Source organism: Camelus bactrianus, chromosome 7 (assembly GCF_048773025.1).
Source record: "Camelus bactrianus isolate YW-2024 breed Bactrian camel chromosome 7, ASM4877302v1, whole genome shotgun sequence".
In the NCBI taxonomy this organism is placed as follows: domain Eukaryota; kingdom Metazoa; phylum Chordata; class Mammalia; order Artiodactyla; family Camelidae; genus Camelus; species Camelus bactrianus.
This window is the reverse complement of record NC_133545.1, coordinates 52,825,572-52,848,067: the sequence shown is the minus strand read 5'-3', so window position 1 is coordinate 52,848,067 and position 22,496 is coordinate 52,825,572. Positions and strand designations below refer to the sequence as shown.

Below are 22,496 nucleotides of genomic sequence, written 5' to 3'. Positions count from 1 at the left end.
TTATTTCTCTCCCTATTTCGTTGTTCTAGCCAGAGCTTCAATACTGCGTGGAATTAGAGCATTCACAGAGAACGTCCATATCTTGCTCCTGGATGGAATACTTCCAGAGTTTCCCCACTTCAGATGATGTTTGTTGTAGGGATTTTTATTTTTCTTCTTTTCTGAATGACACCATTTATAAGCTTAATAAAGTTTTCTTTTCTTCCTGTTACACAGAAGTAATTTTTATTATGAATCAGTGTTGTTTTCTGTAATTTTTGAGATATTGATATGGTTGATCTCATTTAATTGGTAATGGGGGTATACATTTATGTATTTCTACATTATTAAACCATTCTTATAATACTTTCATATACCTAAATTGGACACTGTTTATTAATATTTTTATAGACAACTGGGTTTGGTTTGCTAATATTTTATTTATAAGTTTTTCATCTATATTCATGAACACAATAGACTTACTATTTTTCTTCATACCATCTCTAATTTTTTTATCAAAATTATTCTGCCTCATAAAATGAGTTGCAGAGCATGCCCTTATCTTCCATTTTTTGTAGGCATCAGTATAATTTTCGAAGTTCTTTAAAACTGGTACACTTACATGTCTATCCAGTTTCTGGTGAGTCTTTGATTTCTTTTTTTAAAATTAAGAGGTATTAAATAATTGTTTCAATTCCTTTAAAATTATTGGAAAAAAATTCATGTTTTCTAATTCTTCTTAAATCAGTTTTTACCATTATATGTCTGCATTAATCTATCTCCTAAGTTTTCAAACATCAGATCATTGAAGCCTACAAAAGCTTTTCAAATACGTCAGTAACTGAAAAGTTTACCACAGAGCTGAAAAGTTGACCATCACTGTTTCTGGTGAAACCCTAACCATCCATGTGACTCACCATTGCTCTTCTACTCCATGAAGATGTTTCATCTGTTATTCATTCTTGTTTTCTTTTAAAATTGTCATCTTTGGTTCTTCAGCAGCATCCTACCCCCAAACATAAACCCCATGTGACTGTCAGACCAGCTTACTCTCCATAAATTGATTGCTAAATGGATTGAAATATTGACCTCTCTATCGAAAGTTCTTAATCCACTCGAGCCATGCAGTTTTCCCTAGAGAGTCATTCATTCCTTATTTCATTCATTCCTTGAATAGTAACCTTGGATAATTATGTAATCATTCTAAGCTTCAGCTTCCTTTTCTTTATAATGGAATTAATACCATCTGCTTCATTGGGCTGTTTTAAGGAATAAACAAAATGTGTATGTAAATTACATGTTACTCTCCAGAGGGTATTATGAACTTGGTAATTTTCTTCATTAAAAGGAGTATATGTATATATTATAGGTCAGAGTGCCACTCCTCTATTTTACTCCCCCACCCACAGTGTTCCAGCAGTTCCAGCAAAATAGTCACTAAGAGAATTTTCTAACAAGCAAGGCTGGACAGACAGTGATGAGAAATCTCCTGCCTCCAATCTGAAACTACTGGGAGACTGATACGGCATCAGGGAAAGAAAATGCAGAGAAACACAGCTCTGACTGAGAACAAACAAATGCAAGAGACTTGGCAAGAGTCAAAATTGGGGGTGGTTTTGCATGAGCACTGACATTTCATTCATTGAGCTGCAAAGACCAGCAGATGAGAGGCTCCCACTTCCTAAGTCATCCTAACAATAGGGAGGATGAGGGAAAGAGGAAGGTCTGAAAAGATTCCCCTTTGTGGGAACTTTAGCACTATGTTGTCTACTATACTTTCCCCCTGTCGATTTCAAAGTTACACTTGAAGAATTAGTAAGTATAAACATTTTGTAATAAAATAATCCTACATGGCTCCTGAATTTATTTTTGTGCCATTTTAAGGAAAATTTCGTAAAAATTGAAACTTAAAATGATTTTCGAAGCAGATTAATGATTCTTGAATTTTCAATGTTAGTCATTATGGCATTGGTTCCCCTAGAGAGTGTTGTATCTGTGACAGCTAAATATGAAAGAGAGCCTACGCTGATGTAGGATTTAGTAGCTCTGTGTCCAATGCCTTCTAATTGCATTTGCTCAACAGCCACCACTACAGCACGTCCTATAAAAAGCAGGTGGTGAGATTATGATGCGTAAGACCACTGAAAGAAAATCAGAATGTTTCAATTAAGTCTCAGAAGTCTACTTTTCATTTTAAATAAGTGTTAGAATAAAACTGATACAGAAAAATTAGGAAGTTTTCATTTGTGCTTGACAATAGTATTTTAAAACACACGAGAAAAACTTCATAAGAAAGAAGAAAAACTGCAGCACTGATTACATTATGGAGAAGGTGTCTTATGATCGGATTTCTTAAATGACAATATGTAGGAATTTCTTCTTATTCCAATCTCACATTTTATTATTTAAAGAAAATAAATGATACTGCCATTTATATGTAATTTTGATATATCAGATTGAACATATAAAAATAAATAGATGTATGGCTACTAGTGTACATATTACACATTGCATATTATAAGATTTTATTGATAGAGGAAACCAACATAAGATTCATAAAAACTGTTAGCAGAGTAATGCAGACTGAATGCTCATTTAATTGTACATGTTCATTCCTTGGTATTAAAGAAATACGGGGTTGAAAGATGGAAAAATGACTTCATCATATTTTACCAACTCTCTTGCTCCTTCTTTTCCTCCTCTTGGTTTAGAAAAAAATAGCCTATTCAAGAGCTTACCTTAAGAAAGGTCTGCATTCTGATTTAAGCATTTTGAGCCAGAAACAAGCATACTTATTGCTTATTATTCAGCTCAATGCATATTCATATTTCTCTATACACTGTTATATATTATTTTTACAGTTGTAAGATTATATGGCTTTACAATTCTCACCAAAATCAGGCAGAATTTTCTGGTCTGTGATGTTACTATTGTTTTTGAAAGTATTTTTATTGACAAGAAAACCAATTCTTAATACCTTCCATCTTGTTTTCTAATACCTAGGCTGCATCTATGCATTCTTTGGTGTCACTGAGATCATTATTGATGCTGCAGCCAATTTAAAAAATATGTGCAAAAAAAAAAAAAGTGCATGAAGCAATTATGTACTCCAATTTTTTTTCTATCTCATATATTACAAAATGGGCGGGGGGAGTATATGTTATCTTTTTCTGTGAGAATTGGTTACGTCAGCTTCAAAGTGATGACTCAACAACTGTTATGTTCCTCCTGTATCATTTCAGCCTAAGGTAAAACTAATGATAACCATGTCCTCCCATCTTGTATCTTATGTACTCTATTTTACTGAAAAATCATAAAGTTTATGTGAATTAGGGAGTGCATCTGTTTCAACAAATTTGGCTAGTCTTTAGAGGATACTGTAGGAAAGATAAATTTATAGTGTCTAGGGGACATTTAATGTAGACAAGTGGGATACTTACGAAAAAATAGGTCATTTGGACTCATCATTATAAACCCAGTAAATTCCAACACTGTTTCCATCATACTCAAAAATAACTTTCAGAGTATTAGAGAAAAAAATACATTCCAATGAGCCATATAATAATTGAAGCATTAATTTCATTATCACTGAAAATCTCAAAAACATCTTGTATGCATACATATATTTTAGAAGAGAAGGAGAGAGGGACAAGAAAAGGGAGAGAGACAGAGAGAAATGACAAAGAGAAAATGAAAGACAGAAAATGAGAGAATATTCACTCCTGGGAAACCTGTGATGCTATCTCATTAACTAACTTTAATATTCTCCCTAGTGTAAAATGAATTAGAAAGAAGTCAGTAACACTAGGACCTGTAAAGTGGTCCAAATATTTGTTCTTTGTTTTTGACTCGTGCATAATTACTGGAAAATGAATGTGTTAATAGGAATATCAAATTCTCTCAAGTCATTTTTGAGTGAATAAAAATAAAGTAATAGTTAAAATAGTTTTGAAATTTTTATTGAAACTATTCATGATTTCACTAGTATAATACAACACTTCAAAAGAGCTTACTTTAAAGTATAAATGTGTTCTGGTATGTGGAAAATAGTAACCCTTTTAGAATCTTACACACACACACACACACACACACACACACATATATTTAAGGGCCAAGTACCTTAAGAACACGAATTAACTTGTTATTTTCCACTCATCTATAAATATAAGAGTTTTCTGCTAAAGTGTGAGGGAGTTAATTTGACTCAGTATTTACATTCTATATTTCATGCTAAAATATGCAGTCAAGTTTATGGTCAGGAATGTGTGTCTCCATCTCTCAAAGTACTATATGCATGTACACACATCTACATATGCATGTGTATATACATATGCATATATAACATACATGTAGTATACATTTGGAAATGCAATTAAAACATTTCTTTTCAGTTTGTAAGTTATATGACTACAAAATAAATAGAACTGACCAACAATTTGAAATGAAGAATGAAGTGAAACATACAATAAAGAGTTTAATGTAGCCAGAAACTAGGCATATTTACGATCTTTCAAAGAAGTTAACTTGGAAAAGCTCATTCTTAATACCTCCAATTAGAAAGCACAAACATCTGGTCTGTGGCCCAAAGGATAGTCCAAAATTAACCCCTACTATGTAGCAGCAAAAGTGATTAATTTGCTTGGGTCTGTTTGGCAAAACTATTCAAATCCATTCTGTTATCCTAACACTTTCATTATTAACTATCAGGATGAGTTTTTATTTTGTATGCACCAGATCATTCTACTAAGTTAACTTTAGAATGTGAAGTAAGAAGTTATTATGAATTAGGACATAAATCTAGATGTCTATGAAGAAAAAAAGTTATTTTGACTAGGATCAAATACAAAACAATAGCTATAATTGCCTAAGAAAGAGAGATACATTAATGGATAATCCATCTACCTAGAAAAGTAATTTTATAAATGATATAGCACATGCATCAATTCACTTTTTTAATATGCATTTATTACCCACAACTGTGTATCAGTGCATGGGTTAAATTCAAGACATTCAAAAGCAACATGGAGCCCTTACCATCAAGTATCTGACTGGCTTAAGTGAGAATAAAGACAAGAAAACATTCATTTCAGGCCACTGTGGGATGTTCATTTAAAAAAAGTTAATGCAAACTAAATGAAGAAGATCACGGTGGGCGAAGTAAAAAACAGAGACACCTGAGTGGAATTTTAAAGCAATGGTAAAAACTAATCTGCTGATGAACTGGGAGACAAACATGAAGGAATTGAGTGAAGGGATAATACGTAAGAAGGAAGGGGGATACAGGATGCTAGGAAAGTGATTAGATGAGAAAGGAAGGCTGGCCAGCTTGAAATAACATCTTCAGAGGGAACAGGAAAGTGAATGGTCTCTCCATTCACCAAGTTAGTGAATAAAGTCAGTGAGCAAGTTCGGAAAAGGGTGAGAAAATGAGTTTAGTATTAGAATGTAAAATTTGAGATACCTATGGAACATCAACATGGAAATGTAGACTAAGTAGTTAAGTACATCTGTACGGGGCTGTGGAGAGAAATCTGAGATGGAAGAAGATACTCAGAAGCAATCTATGTCCATCTGATGGTCAAAATCATGAAAAGAGGGAACACAGGCGAGAACTTAAAAGGAGAGTGCTGGAGCACAACAGACATAGATTTGCTCTTTTATGAGATTAAAACCCTAAGCAAATCTTTTCAGGTCTCTAATCATAAGTTTCCTCAACTGCAAATTAAGAAAATGCCTAACTCATAAGGTGACAGTGTTTTGTATATGCCAGAACACCAGGAATAAAGCAGAAGAGTCCCGGGGAAACCTAACAGCCCCGGGTAAACAAGGTAAACCTTGTTATGGTCACAGCAATTCTAAGACCCTATGTGACCTGGCCTCTCAGGACCATTCTCATGTGCTCTCCCTATTCACTCTGCCCCTGCCACCGAGGCCTTCTCGCTAATGTTCCTCAGTCACATCAAATGTTCCCCCCATCATGATGCTTTCACTCTCACCCCTCCCTCCGCTCTAAATGTTCCTCTATGAGATGACTAAATGTCTTGCTCCCTCATCTCCTTCATGGCTACGTACTCAGTGAGTTCTCCCCTGCTCAGCCTATTTAAACGAACAAACACAAAACACTTTTTACCAAGATACACTCTGTTTACCTTCCCTCCTGATATATGTATGTATTATTAGTTTAACGTGTGTTTTTATTCACTAAAATATAAGACCATGAGGACAGAAAAAGTGTCATTTTGCTCAAAGTGGATGTGCAGTGGTACGACTTTCTCCTGACATCTGATAGCCATTGAATTAAAGTATGTTCAATAAATTTATATTATTACTATTATTATATATTGTTGTTGTTGTTATTGCTAAGCTACCATTTCACTTTTTACTTAGTTGTTGTATCGTTATTCTATCTGAATAACGATGGACAGAATTCAATAGTTCACTGTTATTATTCCTAATTCAATTCGAGGAGGAGGCTACTACATTATCACTATTAAAGGATTCCGAGATAATCATCTCTTATGAATTTTCTTATTTTCACTCATTAGTAAGACATTGTTATTTAACTGCCCGGGGGCTGATGGTAAAGTTGTGCCAAGGAGATTGCTAGGCAGGCTTAGGCAAACTGAGGACGGTCAAATAAAATCGTTTGTTACATACTAGAAACTTGATTTTTGTAGAATAAAACAAGAAACAGGTAAGAGGATATACACAAACGAACTGGTTATTTCCAATAACTAATTCAGGAGAAAATGTTATTTTTTAGAGTGTTCAGGGAATTTAGGTAAGTAATCACCTCTAAACAGTAACACATGATCTATAGTCTATTGCTATTGAGCTTTTCCTTTCTCTGTGAAGTGAATAATAAAAGCTTAGATTTTTCAATGTCTTTAAGTCATAATCTATTTGTTGATATATATGGAAAGTAATTATAGAGTTGTAATACCCCAAATGGGGGAATTCTTCCCCAAGGCTGACAGTTATATGACTTTCTAAATTGTAGGAGCATGTCATATTTTTGTTACTTGTATAATGTGCAGATCTTTAATACAGAAACATATATCAATTCTCAAACTCAGTTGGTCTAGTGATCAAGGCAGAGACAGAATTATGCTTACAGATTTAATTGGGAGAGATTGCAAATTCATCTGCATCATATTTTATGATTGATCATTAGGACTGAAAGGGGGAGTTCAGTGCTTTATTTTTACATCAGCAAAGCAACGCTTTTTTTTTTTTTCTGGAAATTTCCAGTAGAGATGAAGTGAATATTGATGAACATTCACTTAGCGTTTTGAGGATTTTGTTCAGCCTCTGACATAACAAGACTCCATAATGAGAGATTTATGCAATAGGTCCTAAGTTGCAATTCAAGAGGGCTTTTATTTAAGCAAAATATGGTAGAAACTTTGTTCCGTAAAATGATATTTTAAATAAAGAAAGTAATGAAATCTGTGGAATACATTATGTATTTTCTAAATTCCAAATTTATTTTAACAAGAGAATATATTGCAGGGCTTTACTATGGAAATATGTATGATACTTGGAACATGTGAATCTGTAGGTTGACTGTTAAATTTTATTTTTAAATTCTATATATTTTACATTAGTTCAGGTGGATGAAACCAAAGATTTCTATAAAGCACCTATCTCACAAACAATTCATTACACCTAACTATGCTGAAAAATCTGGAAAATAATTTACAAAATTTAAAAATATTTGTTGTATAATTTTTTAAATCAATAAATACTTATTTTTTACTTAAATATTTTAGAGATGATATGAGAATAAACCATCCGTACTTTCATAAAGCTTATAGTCAGAAGGGAACAACCAATATCACAAGTATACAAAAACTTGATATTAACTTTTCATAAGTCACATTAGCATATGCAGTGAGTGCAGCAGCTAGCGATGTACATATTTATTTTAACATTGTGAAAGGAAAAAAAATCTGTGAAAACCAGTGAGGAATATATATATTTTATATCTCATCTTTTGAAACTAAATTATACCTCCAAATAATTTATTCAATTATATCATAATATGCTTCATCAGCAAGGGACAACTTACATGATACAGACTCTACTTCCCGACATCTTTAAACAGAACAGTCAGAATCAGAGGGAGAGAATTTACAAAAGGAGATAAAATGAAAACAAACAAACACTGATTTCTGTCTTGGAAACAAATGAGAAGTGACCAGAGAGTTCTGGTATTTACTAGGTAATTCAGACCAGGGATTAGCAGAGTTTCAATACGTCAAGAAAAGCATCTATTCTATAAACCAAATGTTACAAAAGAAGAAATAAATAAGGATAGAGTGACAGAAGAGATGATTATGAAAGATTTAAAAGTGTAATATGGTAAAGAGGAAAAATGCAGAAAAAAGGAATTTAAAAGAATGAATAACTGGCGGCTCAAGTTAGCAGATAAAATACATATTTTAAAAAAGGATACCTATAGGAGCATTGGAATAGTAATAAACCAGATACAGAGACGGAATTAAATCTCAATGGGCATTTGATCAGTAAGGAGACCTTACAGAATAGCACAACTTAGAAAGCAATCCATTGAAAGGAAACCACTGCAAACGAACTCGCCCACCAAGCCCAGGACCAGGGACAGCACGAAACAGGGACAAGAGGAGTCAGAACAAGTGAGCAGGACCGCCACGGGGTAAGTGAGGGATTACAGCACAGCCTGGCCAGAGTCCTGTTTCAGAACAGCTGCCTGTGGCATCTGTCCCCTGGATAACAACAGAGGAACAACTCTCTAATAAGTGCAAGTCTACCACTGGCCAGGCAGCATGGGCACTGGCATCCGGTAAAAACAAGGCATTTTCCTAGCAATCATGATCAAACTAGAAATTTAATGCAATTTGATTCAAAAATTACTTTAAAAACTTGACACATGAACTTATCACATTGAGGAGAGTAAATATCACAAAGTCTTCAGAGAATTAGTAGGGACTTATAGTACATAAAAGCCTATCATAAGAATCAACAATTAGATCAATGAAGCAAAAGAAAGGGCAACAATAGTCTAAAATATATTATTTCACCATAGATGAAGTCCATCAAATCAGTGGTGAAAGAGTGGACTAATGACAGAACTTTTGTTGGGCAACTAGATTTCAATTTGAGGGAAAAAAAGGGTTCATCCCTACCCCATCCTAATATATTAGTGCATTTCTAAGAAATATGCCATCTTTAAAGATTAAATGTTAGAAATTTAAAGCTAAATGTAAAATTAATAAAAGATATACAAGAATACGTCCATCATTTTAGCTTGAGGAAAGGCTTTCCTAACACTTAAAATTAAGAACCCATTCAGCATAGAATTAGCAAATGAACATTTTATATGTTTACGTGGACTAAAAAGGAAGAAATATATAAACTGAAAGCACCTAGAACATCCTAGAAGAAAACATTTGCAACATAGATAAAATGATGATGTTAATATTTATGCCATGGGATCTTAAAATGAACATGAAAAAGACAAATCAAAAGGAAGATGGCAAATAAAAGAGCATATGCTTTACTTAAGGAATCAAAAGTTTAGTATATGTAAGAAAAAAATGCTTGTTTGGAGCATCTGTTGTTTTTGCCTCATTTGATTACAGGGAAACATATTGCTAAATACAGTTTCGGTAGGTCTATCAAACAAGGAAACCAACTGTATGGACCCAAAGAATGAGGTAGGCATGTGGCCAAATCTAGACCAATGAGACACTTTTTCTCTAGAATTTGAATCTGAATTTTGATCTTTGCAACACAAAGATTACCGATTCATCCATATGAGGCAACCTGTAAAAATGGTAGCGCAAAGGACTAATGGTTGTCTAAGAATTTAAAGTGATTATTATCAATTTAATTGGGAAGTTATTCTGTTGCAGCATATCAATATGACCTATAACAGCTATTCTATAGTAACTAATGTACTCAATCTGGTTCTCCACGCTGCCTCCACATACTAGGCTGGAGAGCTTTTAAGAGACTGAAATTCCTGGGCTGACCCCTCAGATAGTCTGAGTCTGGCTACACTTCCAAACCTACCTTCCATCCATATCTATGTCCTCAGAGGGATTGCTCCATTCTCATTTTTCAGGGATGAACAAACCGATTTACCAGTGCCTCTCCATGACATATCAGGAGCAGCTGGAAGTAGACCGCTGTGGTAGCACAACCACACTGGGAATAATGTGAGGACAGGAAAGAATGCCTTGGCCAGGGGGCAGTACAGTATTTCAAACAATGAAATTTCCTATTTACCTTTTCTGGACAGAGAGATGTCTAGAATTGAGGAAACATACTAAATCAGCAGTTCTGATTAATAACATATCTTACATGCCTAAGGACTTAGAAATGATGAGAATGGAGAATAAGGGGTGAAAGGAGACTTTATATAAGTGAATTTCTCAGAATGGACCCATAACTGGGGCCATAATTGCTCCAAAGAAATGCCAGTTAGCATTTTTTTCTTAGTCAATCTCAGTGAGTATTCAAAACACTCAGGTTCATTTTGGTAGGGTTGGAAGCCATGGAAGAGATAAACAATATGAATTTATCTTCAATAAGAAGAGTGGTTACTGACTCTGGAGTATTCAGTTGTCATCACAGGAACCAATTAGTGACTTCTAATATGTTACTATCCCTCAAGGGAACCAAAGCCAGCCACTTAGGGGTAGCCGAAATTTCCTGGCCCCTTTCCATAATGCAACTGCAGCCATCTGTTCTCACTAACTAGACACATGTTCTACAAATTCGATTTGCTTTTCCTTCCCATGATGCCTTTGTCAATGGTCACAGCAACTGAATTACTGAATGCCTTATACACTGTCAGAGCGTCTCACATACTTCAGTCTCCTTTCAAGGAATGTCTTTCACAAAGAAGGAAGAAAGACAGTGGGCTGATGCCCCTGGGACGTACAGGCCTTCTCATATGTTTCATCAGGGAGAAGCGGTTGGTCCATAGAACATGGAGACAGCCTGCTAAAGACCCAGTCGCTGAATCAGTGGGAGTGACTTAAATGATATATTTATTTTATCAAACAGCTGTATCCTGTGCTCTCAACAATATGATGCTGATTTACTCCATTCAGAAAACGTGCTTCTGGAGAGCTACCAATACGTAAGCTTGGGTGATGAAACTTACAATTACACTGTGAATCTTGATTTTATGTGCCAAATGGGCAGGGCCATGGATTCCCAAATAGTTAAGCAAACATTATTGGCTTGTTTCTGTGAGGCTATTTTTGGATGCAATTCACATTTAAATCAGTAGACTGTGTAGATCAGACTGCCTTCCTTCATGTGGGTGGGCCACATCCAATCAGCTGAAGGCCTGAGAGAACAAAAGGCTGACCTGACCCCAGGAAAGACAGAATGCTCTACCCTGATGGCCTTTGAATCGGGACACTGGCTCTTTCTCTTTCTACAGCAGCTTTCCAGCCTTTGGACTCAAACTGGAACATCAATTATATAGATTTAGATTTGTCAGCCTCAATTAATGTGAGCCAATTCTTTACAATCTCTCTCTCCAAATACACACACACACACACTACTGGTTCTATTTCACAAAAATACACTGACTAATATATTCACTTCAAAATATTTTGCTTCCTACCACCTTGGTTTTGAACTCTTATGCTTTAGATGTTTTAACATCAAAGACAAATGCAGGCATAGGAGACAAAGTATTGAAATAAAAGCTGAAACTGACACCTGGACATTTTGAGGCTTCTCATACTACTAGCCAAACAGGCAAAGAGACAGCTATACTGTTTCATGATTTTGTGTGTTTGGCGGGGGGGAGGGGGCAGTTACGTTCATTTATTTATTTATTTTAATGGACTTACTGCAGATTGAACCCAGTACCTCATGCATGCTAAGCACACACTCCACACTGAGCTGTACCCTCCTGCCTGAATATGCTGTTAAATGGTATAGCTGCCTCTGATTCCCAAGGAGAAATAGGTTTGCTCTATACAGAGGAAACAGGGAGTACTATTCCAGTTACTGGTTAGTTTCAAGGCCTAGGTTATATACAGTAGCAAACAACCCCAAACCTTACTGGCATAACCTCACAGAGGCGTATTTATCACTCATTCTATGCAGATCATGGGTAAGTGAGGGGCTCGCTCCCTGTCTGCACTCTGTGATCCAAGCTAACCAGAAACCAATACCCGGAATCTTGCCAGTCATGGTGGTACAGGAAAAGAAAGAGAGGAAAATCTATTTTCCGTCCACAGTTATTGTGACAGAGAGCCATACGGCTACTCTTAATACCCAAGATGAAAGGACAGAAGTCAAAATCAGGTGTCTGGGTAGAGCCTTGGGGATAGTTGATAAACAGCACTAACTCTGTCATGTACCAGCATGCCTATCACTAAGAGTAAACAAGGCTAACTCAGTCCTAAACAAGCAGTACTGCCAAAATCCCAGACCCATCAGCTAATAATGTTTGAGTCACTGCACTGGGTAAACATTTCTTAGAAGCTGAAAACGTTGTGTATTTCAGCTACAGCTTTCCACCAGTAGCAAAACCAGGGCTGCAGACTTTACATATGTTTTATTTTTTATATTATTAAAAACAGCGTTTAATGAAATTCGTATTTGTAGTTAAATGTATAATTTTCTCCTTAAATTTCTGTATACTGAGATCAAATGGATGAAGAGAAAGGAGAAATCAGTCATCTACAGAGGTGTTTCAGAGAACCAGGAACAAAGCTGGATGTAGTGACTAGCTGAGACTTTGGGTTGTCTACATTTTCAGAGGATGTGTGGTTTTGGTTATGTATTTAGTAGTAGCAATATGTTGATTGGTATTTTTTTTTCAACTTGTATGTTCAGAAAAGAAGGAATCTTGCATAGCCCAGTGGTTGGACTGTGGTGAACACCTATTGTCTATTGCTACCAAGAATTCATTTTTCATCCTCAGGTTATAGCATCCTCATTTGGCTTTGAGGAAACAAATGATTTAGTTAAGTCTTGATGGACTGTTAGTCAAGATGTCCGATTCCAAAGTAGCCAAGGCTGTGACATGGAAAACAAGAGAGACTGATAAATGTGCTTCTCCCAGCGATAAGAATCTTAAACTGAGAAATGAGAACGCCAGAAGCAATTGGAATCAATTTCTCTTAGCAATAACTCCTACGAAACTCTGTCTTTTTAGTCTCGCTACTGTTTCCTCAGATTGTCCTGATTCCTATCTTTTTGGAAACATAGTTCATTTTCCCATTAATTCTATGAGCAACTTCATAATTTTCTAATAAACTCTATTTTGGACCATAAGCCAAAGTATATTTCTTTGTTTATAGGAAAGCGAATTTAACTAATGCAATGTTCAACTTTAAAACTGATCAGACATGCAAGTAAAAAGGTAAGGATATACTTTCATCTACTGCATTTGACAAAAAAGAAAATTACTGAAGGGAGCCAATTTAAAGGAGGTTGTTGGAAATAAACATTGTATACTGCTGGTGGGATTATAATTTGATACAAACTTTTTGTATAGTAGCTAACAATTAACACTGAAAATATTTTCTTTTCTTTATTGATTTATAGTCAGTTTACAATGTTGTGTCAATAAAACTGAAAATATTTTCAACCAAGCAATTCTACATGTATCAACCTATTATATGACTTTCTAATAATGGAAAATTGATGAAGATGTTAACTTAGCACATATGGTAATTATTTAAAAGTGCAGGCAATTTAAATATTTACCAATAGTGGAACAGCTAACAAAACTATGGAATATTGTGCAGCTCTTAAAAACAATGAAACTGATCATCATCTACTGAACACGAATAATATCCATCAAATGATTTGAGTAAAAAAATAAAGCAAGTTTCAGAACAATAAAAAGTATACTCTAAGTTATATAAAAATCTATTTATCTATGCAACATATATATTATGTGTGTCTCTATATATGAATACATTATATGTATGTAAATACATTATATACATACATTAAGTTTTATATTTATAGAAATTCTTGGAGTTTATGCACAATTTGCAATAATAATCCCTGAGAAGTGGTTATGCTTAAAGTGAGACCTTTATCTTAATTTCTAAAAAATATTCATTATAGTGTGGAGTTTCACAAGTTCCTATGTTACTTTTATTTTTTTCAAAATATTAAAATAGAGTAGATAATAGGATACCTAACATTAAAAGAGTAAAAGGAAACACGGAATACATATTTAATGTAGTGTAAGAAAAAATGAAATGAGAAAACAAAGCTAAAATCAATGTTACTGCAATATATTTACATAGAGCTACAAAGTGATCATATCATTATTAATTGTTAATTAATATTACTACCAATGATATTGATAACAAATGACATTATTCGAGGACATACTATGTGGCAAGCACATTTTTAGATGCTTCATAGGCATCATCCCATCTAACTTCAAAGCTATCCTGTGAGGCAGGTACTATACCTTTGTTTCACAGAAAAGACCATGAAGACACAGGGAGGTTAAATTATGAGGTCTATAATTAGAGCAGACCCAGCAGGCATTTATTTTAACTATAAAATATAAGCAAATCCCAGATTTGCTTGGTCTGGTACAGCTACAGAGGTCTTGGAATGGCTCAACTTCTTAGTGCACAATTCCTTAATCCCACAGAATAAAAGCTATTTCTTTGAACTTCAGAGACTATTAAAGAATGAGACAAAGACAAAGATCCATCCTGACTGAGCTTCTGTGTTAATATCAAGACCTTACTTTTGCTTGTCTTTGTCTAGACTGGGACTTCCTGCAGGTGGTTCACAGAGCCAACAATCTGATCATGAACTTCTACATTGTGGAGCCTGGAGTTTGACAAAGGCAGTGCTCTGAACTAAACTCCTATAGTGAGCCTGCCCCTGCAGCCAGGAGGTTCCACGGATCACTGCTCAGCATTTGGAAATCGGCCCCCGGTACAGGTAGCAGGGAATGGAAGAAAAAGATGAGCTGAATTGTGGGAGCCTGTGCTAATTAACTGTATGTTATTTACATTTAACCTACATAAGATACAATGGCATAAATTTTATTCTGAGCATTTAAGAGACAATTTTAACATTTGGTGTCCAGTTTCTGAGACTAACCTAGAAGATGTATTTTAATCATGCTGATGTTTTAAAAAAATTTGTTTATTTATACAGCTTTTTGCCACTTTATCTGGTCTAATGTTTACTCTTATGTTGACAGGGAGAAAACAGGTCACTGGAAGAAGATGACATTAATTAGTTAACTAGGCCAAATTAATGACAGTTTATTTTAGTGCATACTTGTGACATCAGAAGTATATGGTATCTGTTGAAAAAATAGTTTTATTTTACTACATCTTGCCTGTTCTTAAAGTAGCTAATAAGAGAGTGGTATTATTAGATTTTATAAGTAGTTAATATAAAAACTTATATGGTTATTTCCATTCTTTGTTAACCAGCTTTCTTCTTCACTCTGGAGTAGTATGTTCCATATTTAACAAGGAAAGGCAAGGACAGCATTTCCTCAGGTAGATGGTTGAGTAGTTGAAGCATCCAACTAATGTAGGTGTATGTTTGTAGTGTGATGATTATTATTATTATGAGAAGTAATAGCATAAGGATCACTTCACAATATTCAGGAAAGGGGAAAATGTGCTTGAAACAGGTTATTTTGAAAAACAGCACCTGAATTAGTTTCTCTTACGTAGTTGATATTCAATGTTTTTTTTTTGTATATTAATCTGGCTTCTGTATTCAAATAACATTATTTCTAGGCATGTCAGGCAGCTTATTTAATAATTAGGATTAAATGAGTTAATGGTAATGATATTATATTTTGACTTACCCTGGCATTGGTCCATTTCCAGCAAGACTATAAACCTGACGAGGATTTAGTAGATATTGGAATTTTCTGTAAATTCTATAAAGATGAAAATATGAAAGAAAAAAATGAAATTTAATGATACCTTCAAATTGTTAAATAAATAGCAACCTTTAATGTTATAATTACATATATGGTTGTAATTAAATATATTTAATAAATTTTGCATTAATAATATTACAAGTATAACCACTCAATAAGAACGTAAGGCTTTTTTAAACAGGGGCTTAGTAGTAGTATAAAGGCAATATAGTTGGTAAATTAGAAATAATGATATCTGCATTCTAAATATGCATATGCACTTAAGGCATTCTCCATCCTGCTTTTGAAAATGGTGATTTCCATTCTTTGTTAACCAGCTTCCTTTTTCACTCTGTAGTAGTATGTTCTATTAGGTTATAACAGAATTCAAATAAATATTTTAAAACATCAGTATAAAATTAGTAAAGTATCTTTCCATAGATTCTTGTGAAATTTACACATTATAGGGCCAAACTAACAGAGATGAAAGCTATCGATCCTGCCTGTAACGTGGGACTGTGCACCTTGTATGTATGTATGGAAGCAAAGATGAGACCTCATCGGCTTAATTATTTCGCATAAACAATCATCTTGATCAGCTAGCTCACAAAACTACTAAGCTATTTCAACAGGCACATATTAAACAATTTTTTCTGAAAGAAATCAATCTTTGTATACCAAATACAACAGAAATGTTTCTAAATACACACACATCCCATATTGGAATTCTGAGCCAAAATATCAAAGTGAAGGGATTTTTTTTATATTTATATATATATATAATATAATATATATATATTTAAATATATATTTATATATAATTTTTAAAACTAGTTTTTATATACATGTGAAAATATCACTATGTATTTTACAAATACAGCCATATTATTTAACTGATAGAAACTACATTATATCTTGCTTATATCCTCCCACTCCCTTGTGCAGTAACCCTTATGTTTTAGATCTTGAGTAGTTATATCACCTAGTGTTTCGAGAAAGATCTTAGAGTCATTCTCACTACCGTCTTTTCCCCGGTACCCGAACCCGAAGAGGAGACACCCTGTACCTTCTGAGTCATGTCGATCACACCTGGTTAGCCCATCCAGCCTAGTTCAGGCTTTCAAGTTGTCTCTCCAGCTCTATAACAATCTTCCTTATCCAGCCTTCTTCTATACTTTTATTTAAGAAGAGTCATATTGTTCTCGTGATTTAAGTTCCTGAGAGTGTCAGGTTACTTATGATATAAAATATTTTATTACAGTTAAAATAATTTATGTCCCCTCTTTCCTCTTCTTCCTCTTAAACTTAAACCTCCTTGCCTATCTGGTGGCTCCCTAAAAAACACCACAGCCTTCCACAGATCTTTTTCCTTCCTTCACCTGGCAAACATTTACTTCTATCAGAACCAGCTCAAAAGCTAGATTTTGAATATCCAGAGTTAATCATATCTTCCTCTGAATTTCCATGGCACCTGTATTTGAAACATTCCTAGCTTAGCATTTGTGTTGTGGTATTATAGTAAATCTATGTGTCCTCCTCCCTGGATGACTGTGTTTTCCGTTTAAGCCCCAGTTCCTAGCAAAGACTGGGTTCCCTGAGGTGTTGCCAACTGAATGAATAATGTGTGAACATTTTGACACCTGTTGACTGGCAAGGGAAGCTAACTTTGTTTGAATGTATAATTTTTTTTTTATGTTTTTGCTGCTCACTTAATATATCAAAGAAAAAAATCCTAAATACTTGGAAAGGAAAACCCTGAATAGAATCCCACTATTTGTGAAAGATGCCTTGTATGCCTTCAGGAAAATTTATGATTGCATTCATAATAAATCTCTTTTAAACATACTTACAATTCTTTTGACTTTGAATGGTCCCTGCTAGTATGTAAAGGACAAAACATAAGTGGATATGTATACAGGAGCACTCAAATATCCTCTCTATCCTATGAAATTTAATTTACTGATGACGTTAGTGTATCTATATATGTTCGTCTTTAATTAAAAAAAATTTTATGTATTGTGAAAAGGAGAAGGCAGATACTCAGTTAAGGGTCATTCTACATGATTACATTTACCTTAATTTAAGGGGAATGTTTTCAGGTAAAATACACTTTTTTCACTTGATACTTCATTTGTTTCTATTTCCAACATGAATTCAAGTCTCATCTACCACGTGAAGAATTTACTTCTTTTCAAGTTATCCATACTATGTGCAACTAACACTGAGTGTTGAAGGAGAAAATAATTTAAGCATCATTATTTAATTACTATTTTATATCTCTAAAAGTGAGGCAACCATTCTCTTTAATAAGGCATTATAAATATTTTATATTATTAGACCACTAGTTTAAGATAATTTCTATCACGTTTAAGCAGAGCAAATATTATTACTATACAGATAAAAGGGAAAATTTTTTAAGCAGAAATAATATTTTGTTGATTAGAAAATGACCATTCCTCATTTGAATGAAATATAGCTAGAAAGTTAAATGGTAGGAAAGGAAATTACAAAATTCTCTTATTCATGGAAACATTTCATCCTCGTTATTTGGTGAACCACAGTGGAAATTTCTGTCTTATTATCACAGTGTTTGTGTGAGGACTTTTATCTGATTGCTCATTTTTTGGCTGGGATTAATGACGGTTTCTAGAAATTGAGACAGGTATGATGCATGTTTGTTTATCACACTCCTTCGTAGAAGAGTATAAAATTCACTCTTCAATTTGATGCTTTTCAGATTTTTTCTTAAATATTATGATTTAATCATTAATTTTAAAAAATGAAAATTTTATGTTGTCCACAAGAATACCCAGAAACCTGTTAATGTGGCTTATTATTATTCAGAATGAATATACTGCACTTCTCCAGGATATACAGCATCATGTTCTCCAAACGCACATGCAGAACATCATTATAATATATTTCGTCTAGAAGCTAAATATAAATTCTGCCCCTCACTACTGGGTGATGATTTACCTGAAGTCACCGTGCTAGCCATCTAGAGAACCAATTTCCATTCAACAGTATTTATGAAGCCACACTGTATGCAAAGCTCTTTGTTAATGACTAGGGGTGATAGGCAGACTAGAGAGAATTCAGATACTTATGATATGATAATAAAAATATTTACAAAAGGCCTTTATTATATTAAAATTTCAACTGTAAAAACACAGACATCAAATCAACACATAGTGTCACATATTGAGGCTAACACCATTTGCTTCACATTAACATTAGTAAACGTTTTTAAATGTTTTTACACCATAAATTTTTTTTAGCTTTTTACAGATATATAACAGAAAATAAACCTGATTTTTAATAACATACCGTTCTCCTTGCTTCCCGCCACTTTTGGGATTCACAAAAACTAAAAGTGGATGAGTACCTGGAACAGGAGTGATCTAGAAGAAAAGCAGAATATGTGGATAAGTTATTTATGTTATATATAACGAGAACTCCCTGTTATTTCTAAGTCATGAAATGCCAAGTAGCAAAGTCAGGAATAGGGTTCTTTTGTTCCGTAATGTGGATAGATAATGGATAGACCCTTTTAATAACTTAATTAAATCCTGTGCTTTGACCGTATACCAACAGGAATACCCACTCCACTGAGAAAGGTTGTGTGTAACTAGGTACCTGTTAGAGGGAAGGCAGCTATGCAAACAGGTACAATTTGTGGGACAAAAAACAAACCAGCCAGAGTAAAGCAGAAGATAGTGGGGGGAAAAAGGTTAGAGGAAAAGAAAGATACGAAATTACAGAGAGCCCTGCGTTTACAGATGATCCCTAATTTAGAGCTTTGTGGTGTGCATGGAATTCATTTTCCCAATCACTTATGAAATAGTATTTAAATAAGATGCTTTGAAACCACTTCCTGCTTGAATCTCCATCTTCATAGTGTTTCCTTAATGCTTTCTTTTCCCACTTGGGAAGCAAAGCATTCTGTTGGCTAAACAGGAATCCATTCAATTGACTGTGTCCCTACTACACACCATGAACTGTTTTCATCACTACACATTTCTCAATTTAACAAAAACAGAGAATTTGCGTGTCCTAGTGGAGCTTAAATTCTAGTGGAGAAACAGACAATAAACAAACATATTTAGAAGTGAAAAGTCTCATAAACAGAAATAAAGCCGGTAAGGTGATAGGACTTTATTGCTGGGGGTGGAAACTGTTTTTCAGAGCGGTAAAGGAGAACTTGTGTGAAGGAAAAACCGGCCTGGTCTAACAAGATAACTCACAAATCTAAGTATTGGAATACTGATCTGAGTTCTGCTAGACTAACTTGTAAATCTAGGTTAATTAGTGTTGGTTTGCTGTTTATGTGTTTTTGCTAGCCAGCTGGATTTTCAAAGATACATATCTGGCTTTGGAATGCTGATTTGCTGCCTCCCCGCCTCCACTTTTGTGATGATAATGCTGCTAAAGCTGTTCCATGCCTATTGGCAGAATACCCCAAGCTTGTACTTTACCCTATAAAACCTCATGTGCACATCTTGAAGGTGCTCAGAGCTTTGGAGCAGAAGCCCCTCTGAGCCCGCCGGCATAATACATCTGAGTGCTCCAACCCTCCGAGTGGTGCTTGTTTCTTGGCTGGCCTGTCGTTTCCGTAACACTTGTATCTTATATGACTTCAGTGTTAAGAGGTAAGCTCTTTTAAATAAATGTATTCCTATTCAATGTATACATATGAGGCAGGATGGAAGGGGGCAGGGCACAGCCATTCAAGCAATGATACATCAATTAACATCAAAATGGTGGAAGATTCAACCCCCAGTAGGCCTTGAGGCTCAAGATGGTGGGAGATTTGACTTCTAGCAGATCTTGAGCTTTATTATACGTCCATTGTAATATATTAACATGGTGAATAACATGCCCACAGGCACCACGGCAGTCCCAAGGCTAGCCACAAAAGGTTAAAGAGTGGGAAATGGCCAACTTCCTGGGAATCCCAGCCCCTTCCCCAGGCTACTTAGACTGGTCCTTCCACTTATTACCATATGAAGCCATGAAGCCCATAAAAATTAGAAACACGGTGCCTCGCAGGCACCTTTCTCTCTCCATTGGAGACAGCCCACACTCTGTCTATGGAGTGTGTACCAACTTTTAATCTGAGCACCCAACCCCACACCTCATGGCCTTTCTCTTGCCTTTCAATGTATCTCTCTGAATAAATCTACCTCTACTCAACTGTGGCTCGCTCTTGAATTCTTTCCTGCTTGAAGCCAAGGACCCACACTTGGCGGGGCACCTCCCAGGGGCTCAACTGAAGCCTGGGACACAGCCCTGCTCACACCCCACATCTGTTTTTCTGCACCACCTATAAAACATCCATCTAAGTACAGTTAGATAACACAATATTTTAACAAAAATATGCAACTAATGGAGTCTTCTAAATATTAAGTTGAAAAGTTTTAAATCAACCTACTTTTTAAAAGTAGATTCCAAGTGTCCTTTATTGCCCTGTTAGTTCTCCCCTAGAAAGCAGCCATTAATATTTAAAGAGACGATTAAAAATAACCATCTCACCATATCATGTTCTTCCTTTTGTTTGTTTAAACAATTTTAGTTAAAATATTCTACCAACATATTTTCCTCCAATTCTTAATGAAATGCCATTTTTTAAATGCATATAGGCACTGGGAAATTGTTAAAATATTCACACTATACAAGAAGGTTGATTAAAATATTCCTAATTCCCCTACTCTCATCTAACTTGTTCTCATTACAATCTGTTCTTTCTGTCTCTGTTTTACTTTCCCTTGTAAAGAGGACACTGTTTGGGAGAGGAGAGGGTGAGCTGGGAGAGGAGAGGGTGAGCTGGATTCCTAGGAACTTCCCAGCTCTGCTCCCCTGAACTCATGTGCTCAATCAGTTCTTGTACAGAAAGTGCTCTGCCCCCCCCCCCCATCTGGCCCATTAGAAGCTAAAAACAGAAACACCAAAACACACCTCCATCTGAAAGACTAGTATTCAGTTTCCTTTATTTTTCATCCTATTACAAAATCAAATAGAACTCCTAATGGTTTCATATGCAAAATGTGAGGATAATAGAAGTAGATTTTACTTGATTTTGCACTTAATTTGAATTGTTATTCCTTATTTTTAAATAGAGGTGAAATTCTCAAGGTAAATGAAAGATTTCAGCAAAACGTAACATCTGAACCCAAATACTAATCAAGATGATCTTTCCAAAATTCCACATTCAGGTTACCATTACATGAGATTATATTAAACTCATTTGGGTATATTTTAGAGATCTCTACATACACTCAAAAAGATGCAATCATGTGAGCTCAGGGAGAGATGGCGGCCACCTACAAGCAAAAGAGGAAGCTTCAGCATGAAACCTAACTTACCTGCACCTTGTGCTTGAGCTTACCAGCCTCTAGAACTGTGAGAAACAAATACCTATTTTTTCACACCACCCAGTCTACAGTATTTTATTATAGCAGCCCAAGCAGACTAAGACAGAAAGGTCTTATAGAAACTCAAGATATGTTCCTTAAAAAAGAAAAGTGAGAGGTTCCAGTCATCTTCCTCTAGATGCCAGTATGAAATTTGGTATTATGAGATTCAGCACTTATCTTCGATCATGAGGTGATCTTGAAGATGCCACAGATAGAGG

The 22,496-nt window shown here is 34.9% G+C and overlaps 1 protein-coding gene across 3 annotated transcripts in view; it reads right to left on the bottom strand.

Moving 5' to 3' along the window:
- Positions 1 to 22,496, bottom strand: part of DGKB (diacylglycerol kinase beta) — a 587,707-nt gene that overhangs the window by 337,678 nt on the left and 227,533 nt on the right. For all 3 annotated transcript variants that reach the window (XM_074367408.1, XM_074367407.1, XM_074367409.1), the window contains 2 exons: positions 19,193 to 19,266; positions 15,809 to 15,883 (listed from right to left, as the gene is read on the bottom strand). In XM_074367408.1, the coding sequence (XP_074223509.1) occupies positions 15,809 to 15,883; positions 19,193 to 19,266 (149 nt within the window). The remainder of the gene's footprint in view (positions 1 to 15,808; positions 15,884 to 19,192; positions 19,267 to 22,496) is intronic.